Source organism: Lepidothrix coronata, unplaced genomic scaffold (assembly GCF_001604755.1).
Source record: "Lepidothrix coronata isolate B3197 unplaced genomic scaffold, Lepidothrix_coronata-1.0 Scaffold169, whole genome shotgun sequence".
NCBI classification, from domain to species: Eukaryota; Metazoa; Chordata; class Aves; order Passeriformes; family Pipridae; genus Lepidothrix; species Lepidothrix coronata.
The window spans coordinates 915459-928337 of record NW_016690349.1 but is presented as its reverse complement, the minus strand read 5'-3'; the positions used below and the strand labels follow the sequence as shown (position 1 = coordinate 928337).

The 12879-nt window shown below is 38.1% G+C and overlaps 1 protein-coding gene across 1 annotated transcript; it reads left to right on the top strand.

Annotated features, from left to right (window-relative positions):
* The first annotated feature begins 9778 nt into the window (after positions 1-9778).
* Positions 9779-11516, top strand: BDKRB1 (bradykinin receptor B1). The gene has a single exon (XM_017829792.1). It carries the CDS (start codon positions 9840-9842, stop codon positions 10923-10925), a length of 1086 nt encoding a protein of 361 aa, XP_017685281.1. The 5' UTR covers positions 9779-9839; the 3' UTR covers positions 10926-11516.
* The last annotated feature ends 1363 nt before the right edge of the window (positions 11517-12879 follow it).

The following is a 12879-nucleotide window of genomic DNA, read 5'->3' as shown; positions in this document are numbered from 1 at the left end:
CAAAATTTTGGGAAATATTACAGGAAGAAAGCCTTCTAAGCATATCAGTCTCCACCACCAGTCCACAGAATAAACTTGTGGTAGAGTTCATCATGCGGGGGAAATCAACAGTTTTATCTTAATGGAAACTCCATGCAGAGACCTGCTTCTAATATTATTGGATATTTTTCATGATTGAATCCTATTTGGTAGCTTACTTACATTTTCATGGCTGAATAATATGTGGCACATGTATCATTTGGAATGTTTGCATTTCTAAGGTGTACATACATGTACATACAGTTCTCTGAACAGAACCCCGGCTGTTGTCAGGATTGTGCAGCTACTTATGGTACCCATGCAGTGTGTTAGATCAGATTTTTGATCTGGGAGGGACTTGTATTTGAGTAAGTTCTGGTACGTGAATCCCTTAGGATTATTATTCATATGGATTTTTATGTGTGCTCATCTTCTGGGCTTTTAATTTCTCTCAGTCATCCAAAACTATTTGATCGTTTGATTGACAAGAGGTGCCTTTTTGCAACTGTTAGTCACCTGAGCATGTATGTATGGAAAGAAGCTCAAAAAAGGTAAAGCAGTAGTGGAAGGAAAGCTGTAGCCAGCTTCATGAAGTTAGCTGAGTTTTCTTTATAACAGGAGATTCTTTACCCCTTCTACCTTGGGGTGAAAACATTCACTTCTTTTGAATGCGTGAATGTTATTTACATTCATACCTACACTTCAGCTCAGAGACTTGGTTTTTCAGTATTCACAAAGCATAATTAATATTTTTAATGTTATTTAATGTAAATATAAAAGCTCAGCAGAACAGGTGTAATGTCACAAGCAGAAGAAACAGAATATGAAGGAGAACATCATTCAACTACATTAGAAATCTGACTGAAAATAACAGGAGTCTTCAAAGTTCAAAGTATTCAAGAATGGCCTTTTCAGACTCTAATAATACCTATATTTTATTTGTAGAGTTAATCTGTGTGATTTTAATACGAGATAGTTTTTCCCCAATTGGACTGTATTTTCGATCTAAGTTGAGTTTCATAAAACCACAGAATCACAGAATATGCTGAGTTGGAAGGGATCCACAAGGATCATCAAGTCCAACCCTATGCCCTGCACAGGACCATCCCCAAGAGTTCCATCATGTGTCTGAGAGTATCCTCCAAATGCCTCTTGAACTCTCTCAAGTTTGGTGCTGTGACCACTTCTCTGGAACCTGAGCCTGTTCCAGTGCCCAACCGCCCTCTTGGTGAAGAACCTTTTTCTAATATCTAACCTAAACCTCCCCTGACCCAGCTTCAGGCCATTCCCTCTGGTCCTGTCATTGGTCACCACAGAGAAGAGATCAGTGTCTGCCCCGCCTCTTCCCCTCCCGAGGAAGTTGTAACTTTAGTGAGATCTCACCTCAGTCTCCTCTTCTCCAGCCTGAAAAGATCAAGTGCCCTGAGCCACTTCTCACACAGCTTCCCCTCAAGGACCTTCACCATCTTCATTGCCCTCCTTTGGACACTTTCCAATAGCTTAATATCTTTCTTATATTGTGGCACCCAAAACTGCCCCAATATTCAAGGTGAGGCCACACCAGTGCAGAGCAGAACAGGACAATCCTCTCCCTTGACCGGCTGGTGATGCTTTGTCTGATGCCCCCCAGGACATGGTTGGCCCTCCTGGCTGCCAGGGCACTGCTGACTTATATTCAACTTGCCATCAACCAGGACCCCCAGGTCCCTTTCAGTGGCACTGCTTTCCAGTATCTCATTCCCCAATCTGTATGAACATCCGGGGTTGCCCCATGCAAGGTGCAGAATCCGGCACTTCCCCTTGTTGAATTTCATATGGTTGGTGATTGCCCAGTCCTTTCATTTGTCAAGGTCTCTCTGCAGGGTCTCCCTGTCTTCCAGGGAGTCAACAGCTCCTCTGAGTTTTGTATCATCTGCAAACTTGCTTAGTATCCTCTCCGGTCCTGCATCCAAATAATTTATGAAGGTGTTGAAGAGCGCAGGGCCTAAGATGGAGCTCTGTGGAACCCCACTAGTGACAAGTCACCAGTCTGGTGTTCCTCCATTCACTGTTACCCTCTGTGCTCGACCCGGGAGTCAATTGCTCACCCATCACATGGTGTGTTTATCCAGCTGTGTGCTGGACATTTTGTCCAGAAGGATCCTGTGAGATACAGTATCAAAAGCTTTGCTGAAATCCAAAAAGATTACATCAACAGGCTTCCCTTGATCAACTAGGTGGGTTACCTTGTCATAAAAGGAAATCAGGTTTGATAAGTACACAGAAGAAAAACTCAAAGTGTACTGAATTATCTATGTGCACTTTTACCTCTAGGAACCTTGATCAAAACTGAGTTGGAGATGATCTAACGTCTTCTGAAACTAACAGAGTCTTTTCAAAGGTTAAAGCCTTTAAAGTCACCAAGGGAAACGGTGGCATAAGTAAACTTGACTGCAGCTATGTGATCTTTATTCATCAGAGCCATTTAAGATGGGAAATTCATATTAAACCTTCAAACAACTAAACCAAAAAATACTCTAGAAGTATCCAGATGTGAAATAAAGACTATGGGATTTAAATAATTTAAATTATTTATAAGAAATTTCCATAATTTTTCTTTAATAATCCAGTATACTCCTTCGTCATAAAAACTTCCATTGCTCATTCTTTATATTGCCTGAGACACCTGGAGACAACTATGATGAAACACTGCAAGGCTTTCTGTTAACTCCAGTGTTATGATAACATCTCATTCATGACCATGCTGTTCATGGAACCATTAACTAAAAGGAACTCCATACAGAGGTTATTGAGGCAATGGAATATATTTCTGAGTATTTGGTACTGAGAAGTAAAATAAAAAAGTGCTATTATATTAGTATCACATTAATTTAAATAATGTATATATATAGACACATTATTTTGCTATGCAGTAAGCATGTACAACAGAAAATAAACTACTTTAAGAAATGAGATTTCCTGGCATTTTCTTCTCTATCCTGTATCCTTTTACTAAGGGCTGGTTTCTCAGAAGTCCAAGTGTTGCAGCTGCTTTCTTTCACTTCCCATTATACCAAAGGAAATTGATCTTAAACAACAGAATTTTAGCTACTTTGAAATCTTTGGGTCAGCTTTCTTTTCAGGGTCCATTTCTGAATGCTGCTGACCACCCTCAGTCCTTTTGGAAGTTAAAATCTGAACTGAGGCAGTTAAGGGTACTGAGATATCTTCAGCAGCTTTTCTCTGCCCACTGATTGCTCAAAGTCCCATGAAAAGCAGATATTACCTTTCTTTGTGAGAACCTGGGGTACACCAGGGCTGGTAGGTGCTGTTTTCAGGTTGGACCCTGGCCCTAAAGCCTTGCTCTTCCCTCAAAGCATGCAGACACCAGCAGCAATGGAAAACCCCTGCAGCAGCCTCTGCACACCATGGAACACAAAATGTCGTCTCACAGACTGTATAATTCACTTTTTGCCCACTTTTCAGTGCAGTGACACACTGTGCAGTATTCACATGCACCATTTATACAGGCAACAGAAAAATCCAAGAAATAAAGTGCAACATCCAAGCTACATCTTAGCTACTGTCAGTTTACAGTCACACTCAAATGCTTGGTAAAATTAAGTCAGACTTTGTCCTGAGAATCTCAGAGCTGGAGATAACATACTGTAATTACATTACCTCTTCATTCCCCTTTTTCCTGTCCCACTCCTTTAGCTGCTCCCATCTTCCCTTTTACCTGAGTCTGCCATAACTGTTATTGAGATTTTGGCCATGCAAACAGCTGACCCCCCATTCAGCCTGGCAGAGGTGGCGGGGGGATGGTTGGGGACCATTCCCAGAGGAATGACAAGGATATCAACAGCCAGTTGATATTTCTGGCCTGCAGTAGGTACAGGCAGGAATAATTCTCATCTTTCCAATCTCTGTTTTTTCAGGTTGGTTATTGGCTTCACTCGAAATGCAAAATTAACGGCTTAAAAGCTGTTACACAAGCAGCTGGTGCTTGCTGCAGACAGGACGAGGTTGCTCCTTTTTTAGGCAGGGTTTCAGTGGAGAAGTCAGGATCTCAGTTCAGGACTCCCAGATCCCCAATCGACCTTTAGCCACTGAATTATCCTTTCACTCCAATTGTTCCATCAGTACTTTCCAGGCTCCTTCTATATTTTGCTGTTTCAGCTTCTGTAAACTGTAGTTAGTAGGGTTTGATTATTACCACACTGTGATAGTACCAGGATCATTCATTAGAAACCACAAATAACTGCACCACAGTTTAAGTTTTCCTTAGCAGTCACTTTAGTATATGTGAAGAAATCCAACCAAGTTAAACAAAGAGTTTCACATCGTAAGGTCGCATCAAAAACCTTTTCTCCTTTTCCGGAACAGATGATCAGTTACAGCAGATAACTAAGTTGATTTGAAAACCATATCAATTAAAAAAAAATCAAACTGTTAAGTCATACTGTTCCGAAAAGATAGTTTATTGCAAGCATAAAAGGCTCCAGTTATGTTAAAAGGAAGACTTTTAATGGTTGAACTGTTGGACCAAGAGCTAGAACTCTGGAAACCTTTTGCATTTCTGCCATTTGTCTATCATGTAATGTGTGCAATAGTCGAGAAGTTGTACCTCTAACTTCATCAACATGTTTGTTTAATCTTTCTGATCAGAGAGCCTCAGTTAGCATTTACAAACTCCTGTGCAGCTCTGAAGAACGTGTTTTTTCAGACATGGTGACTGAAGATCATGTAAGCTTAAAACATAAACTAATGTTCTGAATATCTCAAGCCAAAGGTGCCAGCAGACCAATATATCTTTACAGCAAAAAACCATGTAACTGTTGATTCTTATAGATGTTTTTAAACTAACTGTTCACATTCCTTGAATTCATGATCCATTACACCTGTGCAAACTGTAAAATGTTACCAGATCATTATATACTTTCTACATGTTGAAACGAAGAATGACGCTACAAAGAAATAATAAATTAAATCTCCTTTTTGTATAAAGTTACAGCTTCTTATGTAGACTTTTTCTAAGTAGTTTAAATGTGGACCTATAGCAGTGCCTATTCATTTTACTATTTCCACTAAATGCATAGACTTCCAATTTTGAATCTTTGAATCTCTCTCCATTACTGAAAAAAGTTCCAAATACAGCAATGAAAAACAACAGAAGATAAGAACTGGATTTACAAAGAGGAGTTGGATTTGCAAACCACTATTTTGGTTACATTTTGATTTGATGAGTTTTGTAAGGCTATGTCATTTATCATATAAATTTTAGACACAGCTGCAGTTTTCTATTCAGTCTCTGAGTAAATGTGGAACTTGGCAGCTCCTAGAGATTCATGTCCAAGCAAGGACAAATTACAAACTTCTTGTTATTGCTCAAATGCACTTCTTTATGGAAAAAATAACTTAAACACAGAAATGCATTGCCGTAAGCAAAGAGGAAGCTTTGGAAAGTTTGTGACGAAGTTCTCCTGTCACATTGCACTCACCTTTATGAGTCAGTGTGGGATGGTTTGTTCCGAGATTGTCTTCCCTTGAGTTTTTAGGATTCTTTATGTAACTTAAATTTTACATAATTTAAAAAATGTTGTGTTTAAGGTCTTCACCAAAATAAATGTTTTGAAAAAGATATTTAAAAAAAAATTTTGACAGAAGTGAAGCATATGGCTTCATTTGAGATGTATTTTTATACTGTTTCATTTATTTAATAAAAGAAGTAAACTTTTAAAGAGGATGGTGTTTAAATAAAATAAATACCTGTACGTTTAAAATCTTCAAATTAAATCTTGGACCATTCAGAGTTTTCTCCACTGTGATGGTATTAACTGGAACAGCTTTTTTAATTTATCAATTTTATCAGTGTTTGCATAACTCTAACTTATTATCTTTTAACGAATAAAAGACTGGAATAAAAGTGTTTATCATGATAGGGAAGTTCATAATAAAGTATCACCATTCTGTGCCTCATGGCTTTTCATTTTAACTCTTTAATACTTATCCAACAAGAATGGACACAGTTGAAAGAGTTGGTTAGGTAGCCAATGGGAAGAAAGTTTTCCTGTAAGTAAAAAGTACTCCAGTCTCACTGGTTTTTTTAAAAAACTTGAAAGCCTGTATTATTTACACAGATACACTTAAGGAGATTTGTATTACAATCTGAGATGCAACAGATACTATCTTTTTAAAATACTGCTTTCCCCCAGCTCCTTGGCATGGTTTCTCACTAAGGCTAGCAGGGGAAGGAGCTCCCACCACAACAAAACCCTAGTTCTAAGTTTTTCCTTCTGTGCATTGGCACTGAGAGAACAGTTCAGAGTTGTTGATGAAATCATTATTGTTATGGACATGGTTATTCATACAAAGGAACTTTTAATTGTCAAGGACCTACGTTTGAGAGCACAGGACGGCAAGAGTCATGATATATAGCTTGTGTTATTTCACAATGCTGTAACAATTGTGGATAGAGCCTTCCCAAATCTTCCTTCGCGAAGCCTAGCCATGAATTTCACAATGAGAATGAAATATTTCACATGCCTTGAAAATTACTACAGCTGACGTTTGGAAAAGTTAAAAAAAAAATCCTGGGGCTTTCTTCCAAAATGTAACATCACACACATCGTGCATGGCCAACAGAACACTCAGACACCACTCAGTCACTCAGTTGTGCCTCAGGATGCATCTTTGAATTCTCTCAGTAACCTCTGTACTGCTCCTTACCAGCTGTTTCTGGATTTGAAACTTTGTCTAAATTGCCAGGAAGAACAAGGAGTAGGTATGTCTATCTTTTTTTTTTAATGTCTTATTTTTATTAAAATCATTTATATATTTTCTCTAAAAACCCAAATTTTTATGCTCTCAGTTCTGACTCGTGCAGTCTAGTAAGACTCTCCCTTTCTTTTTAACCATGAAAGTAACTCTGAAGGTCAGTATTAGTTTATGTGTAAAACCAAGATTAATTTTACCTAATTACCCTAACTGGGTAATGAGAATTAATAGTAAAAATGCTGATAGATTCACTGTACATGGAAATTCATCAGAAATCAGCTCAAAGTAAGAAAAGTATGTCATTATTTGTCTAAAAGATGACTGGAATGTGTTAAGTACATAAATTGAAAACCACTCTTGTGGCTAATTGTCCATTAGCACTAAATATTTTAAAATAGTTAGAGAAGAAAATTGTCTTTGAGGAAGAAATAAAATTAAACAACTAAAAAAAAATTGCATTTTCTGTCAAGAGGACATCTGGAGCTCTGAATTTATAGAAGGTTTGCTGTAGCACTCACTCGGACACTGACTAGCAGACTCTGAAGAAATTTTTGCAATGATGAACTCTGCAGAATCTTCGGGCACAATTGCTACGTGAACAAGAATTCAGACTTAGTTGTTACTAAAATCTATTTGTGGTGGAAAATAAATGTTCCTGATGTTTTTAGTTTACCCCATCATGAACGAATTTGTGACTCCAGCCCAGCGATCACATCTGAGGTAACTGGCATAAGCTGATAGCAAGAAGTCATCAGGAAATGGGCAAGAAAGGACAATAAGAACTTCTTTTTCTTCTATATTTAGTAGAAGAAGCAATTCTGATTATGTTTAACTGTTATCTGTGATTTACATTATTTTTGACTTATAATGTTACAGATTTTCTCCCATTGCTCTCATGCCTTAGGCTATAATAAGGTTAGATTGCTACTGTCTCACAAATAGCCCCTTTGATGCTAATGAGCCATTTATTTGCTAAATATATCTCATCTGTAGTTTTATATCTCATTTTAGTTTGTGTGAGGCTGTCTGCAAACTAGGTAATATTCAGACTGTTGTGAGGGAAGATGTTCAAATCCAGAGAGCTGTGTTAACTCAGGCAGTAGCTCAGTTCCCTGTCAAGACTGTCAGCTTGAGTGAGTTTATGAACTCAGATACAATTTAGCTGCTCACTTAATTCTACAATGGTGAAAAATGTTCTGTGCATTAGTACCAAATAGCATGATGTGGAATATCAGTACTTAACTAATTCCTAGAGGTGTCACAGAGAGAAGTATGGCAAGCTGCTCAGATACATATATCACTGAGACTGTATGTATATGTAAAAGAGATGAACAATTGTCCTAAATGCTGTCTTCGGAAACTCCATCCTTAGCTGTGTAAAATTACAGAAACTGAAAGAGCAAAGTTAAATAGCTGCAGCAGAAAGTTAACATTCACAATGACTGATAGCAGAATACTGATTTTTTTCAAATGCATTCTTTTTTATGATTGACATGCTCTACTTGCCTGAAGTGTTAGATGACACCACAGGCTCAGTAATATCTTGCCTACCATAATGATTCTGAGGCTGAATGCCTGTAAAAAACAAGATACAGGCACTATGGTCGAGCATGGCAACACCAGAAGAATGAAGTCAATGCAGGAGTCAGCTCTGACAACTCAGTGGATTTTCATGAGAGGATAAGGTTTTACCTGTCCTCTCACTCATGCACAATCTCACATAGAGTTACCAGAGAGAACTGTGTCCTGTTCTGGGCCCCTCAGTTCAGGAAGGATATTGAGGTGCTGGAGCAGGTCCAGAGAAGAACAACAAGGCTGCTGAAGGGACTCGAGCACAAGTCCTGTGAGGAGAGGCTGAGGGAGCTGGGGTTGTTTAGCCTGGAGAAGAGGAGGCTTGGGGGAGACCTCATCACTCTCTACAACTACCTGAAAGGAGGTTGTAGCCACACGGGGGTCTGTCTCTTCTTCCAGGCAATCAGCAGTAGGACAAGAGGGCAGGATCTTAAGCTCTGCCAGGGGAGGTTTAGGTTAAACATTAGGAAGAAATTTTTTACAGAGAGGGTAATCAGGCAGTGGAATGGGCTGTCCAGGGAAGTGGTGGATTCACCATCCCTGGAGGTTTTTAAGATGAGACTGGATGTGGCACTCAGTGCCATGGTCTGGTAACCACAGCAGTGTTGGATCAAGGGTTGGACTTGATCTTGGACATCTTTTCCAACCCAGTTGATTCTATGATTCTAAATAAAGATATTGTCGATGCCATGAGGGTCTAAATACTTGGGAGGCTGGGACAGCCTCTCTCCAGCTGAACTCAATGAAGTTTTTGAACTGTAGAAGAGTAAATTTAGAGCTGCAGAGACTTTTCCTCCAGGCAAGATTTTGAGCACAAGATTTTGGAGAAGTTATGTTTTATTATTCAAACTGCTGACATTTGAGGGCAATAAGCTGTCTAATCTAAGCAATTTCGAACCCAAAGTTCAGGATGGGAGAAACTGAGAAGGAGCAAAAGAATGCAAAGTTCAAATAACATAGAGAGTGAGCAGCTTTTTCAGTTCTGGGGAAACAGGCATCATCCTGCTTAAGCAGGATGATAGAATACAATAATATATTAATATATATATTATATATATATAATAGTATACACAGCATAGTAAATAAGAGTAAGAGAAAGGGCAGGGAACAATGCAAAGCTGACTTTGTGTCAGCAGCGTGACTCCCTCTACTCTCAGGGAGATGGAATTCTCCTGTATCTGTTCCTGTCATCAGTCCGGAAGAGACATACAGAACTACTTACACTAATTTGGTACTTTCCTTCCGCTGTGCCACTTTAAACAACAGAAGCAAGGAGAGGAAATTTCATAGGATGTAGAGTAAGTTACATCCTTGCTAATACTGTGAACATTTCTCACTGTTGCACATAACAAGTATGGATTGATCTAGCCAGCAGTTAAAAAGTTTGTTACAGCACTCATGGGAGACAACTTTTGCAATTGTATGTTTCTTCTTTGCAGTCATTTGCTCTCATTTGAAAGACGTCTCCTGTTCACTTCGGAATTTTTAAAAAAATGACTGAAACTCCTCTACTGAATATTACCTCCTCAAACCAGAGTGAAAACAGAAGCAATTCAGCTATTTGCCCAGAGCAGGATGACTGGTGGGACATCGTGTATTATATAGTGCCCAAGTACCTCAACGCTGTCTGTGCTATTGGAATGCCCGGAAATGTATTTGTTCTCCTCATTTATTCACTGCACAAGGGCCCCCTGAAGATAGCTGAAATCTACCTGATGAACCTAGCTGTTGCTGATCTTATCTTCCTCATGGGCCTCCCTTTCTGGGCAGAGAACATCAGGAATGAATTTAACTGGCCATTTGGCAGTTTCCTTTGCCGCAGCAACAGTGCATCCATCAGCCTAAACATGTACACCAGCATCTACTTGCTGGTGGCAGTCAGCGTGGATCGCTACTTGACTCTTGTCCATACCTTGAGCCACAGACGGATACGGAGCAAAACTGTTGCCAAAGGGATCTGCTTGCTCATCTGGTTCTTTGGCATCCTGCTCAGCATCCCAGTTTTTATGTTTCGGACCGTGAAAGACTATCCCCTGTGGAATGTTTCAGCATGCACTTTGGACTTCCCCACCCCATCGTGGATAACAGCTGAAAGACTGGTACGCAGTGTAGTTGGATTTGTGTTGCCGTCTACAGCAATCATCTCCCTTAATTTCTCTACCATTAGGTCCCTACAAAAAAAAACAAGAGCACGAAGAGCACTCGGGACAAAGGACTGCAAGGGGCACAAAGGCACGAAAGCTACCAGGCTGATCCTCACAGTGATACTGATGTTTCTTTTCTGTTGGACTCCTCACCATTTTTTTGTATTCCTTGATGCATTATACCATACAGAAGTGATCAAAGGCTGCTTCTGGGAGGAACTGCTCAATTTTGGGGAGCAGTTTGCTTATATGCTGGCTACCACCAACAGTTGCATTAACCCTGTGATTTATGTCTTTGTTGGGAAATACTTCAGGCAAAAGGCTTTAGAAGTTTTTTCACAGTTTATTCCCTGTGGATTTCCTTTGAAATGGGTATCTTTGAAAGAAATGTCATCAAATTTCAATGTGTTTTCAGTCAGGAGTAGTTTAACTTAATGAATATCATTTCCATCTTCATTTTTATATTGCAACTTATTTAATGCCATTGTAAATAGCATTAAAAATTAATATGAATTGCACTGATCTGCCATTTGCAGACTAAGATAATTAGCTACTAAAGTAAATCACTTGATTGCTTATTTGTCCTCAGGTTTACTTTTTTATGTCTGTGTTATCCATCCAAATACATAACATGTGATACTAGAAATTTATACCAAATAACCTAATCTCTTTTACCAATTACCAATTACTTGAAAGAAAAATTCTTTCAAGATACCAGAAAATATTACAGAAAACCATAAGCCAGCTGAACATTTTACTTCATTGTATCTGTCATGACAACTAAAACACCAAATTGCAACAGGTGTTACAGAGGAAATATGAGCTTAATCTTTAGTTGATAACTGCATTTGAGCAATTATAGAATACCTCCAGTTATTTTGAACAACATTTTAAATGGTTTGCATTTTCACAGTAACATGGAAAATCTGAATATTTTTTGTGCATTTCAATTACATTCAGCACATAAATATTGTACAAGATGATATACCACAAAGAAATTGTACATAAGCTGTAAAAAATGCAATGTAACACAGTAGCCTCATCAAAATGACTTTTTTTATCCAATAAAATGTTACACAATTGCTCATCAAGTGCATAAAGATTCTTTTTATTTTTTATGTGCAAAAATACCCATGATGGCCATTGATACAGTATTCTTTTAGAATATCTTTCATCTGAGGCAAATCCTTAGAGGCATATTTATATTTTTATGAACAAAAATTAACAAACTGCATAACATCTCATTTTTCATCATAGACTTTTTCTTTCTTATATTTTGTTTTTGTATTTTGTCTCTTTTCCCTGTTCCTTTTGCGGAAGAGCAAATATATAGTTCTGTGATTAAAAATCCTTGTTGCTACCAAAATACAGACTCTGGTGGTAGAAGAAAACTTTTTCCATCACAGCCACAATTGCAGAGCAGACTTAAGGCAAGTGAGATATCTGTTTCCACAGCTCTAAAAGTATGTGTACGTACAGAAATGGAAAAAGATATAGTGCAGCCTGTTCAGCCAGAAAGATATTGAGAGCACAAAGGAGCATACATTTGTATAACAATTTGTATAACAATTCATTTAATTAGTCATCATAAAACCTGTTCAGTCTTGTACTCACTGTAATAGCACTGCATTTTCTGCAGTTCTTTTTAGTGTTGCCATTTTGAATATGGAATTAATCTTGTATTTGATTGTAGAAATCTACCTGTTCAACTTCATTGCAGTAGGATTAGTGTTAGTTTTTAATGATTCTCTCAAACTTTTTGAATCTGAACAGCTGAAGCCTTTTGAAGACTTAAAAAATCTATCTTTCTGCAATTATGGTTTAGGAATTAAGGGTGAATTAAGGGAGGAAGAATTACTCATAGATTTACTAGTTTCACTCCTTCTGTGACAGCTGTTTTTAAAATAAATGCAAGGCTTAGCAGTTACAACGGCATGTGAAGTCCCCTGAGTCATCTGAGATCAAATCCTCATTCCTGTTTATTGTAAACTGTTGAACACTGTATTTATTTAATAAATCCCCAGCTGAATCCTTAATTAAAAAAACTTTCAAGTGGAGATATTTTATGAGGGAAAAAAAGACAAAAAAAGACAAAAAAAAGGTAAAAAATAAAATAAGCTGAAATCATGAAAAAGAAGGGTAGAAACAGAAGTGCCATTTTCCCTCTATGGATGAGGACCTTAAAAGGGAAAAATATTTTGTCTTGTCTGACTGACACTAGTCCATGTTATGCAATGTACACAAATAAAGGGAAAAACACTTCTTGAGTTCTGTGGCATATTTAGAGTATGATCTAATAGATTAAAAATCAGTCTGAAATCTGAATTTAATGGAAAGCCTCCCGTTTCCTCCAATAGGCAACTGACAAGGGCTTTCATGAAAGTCCTGC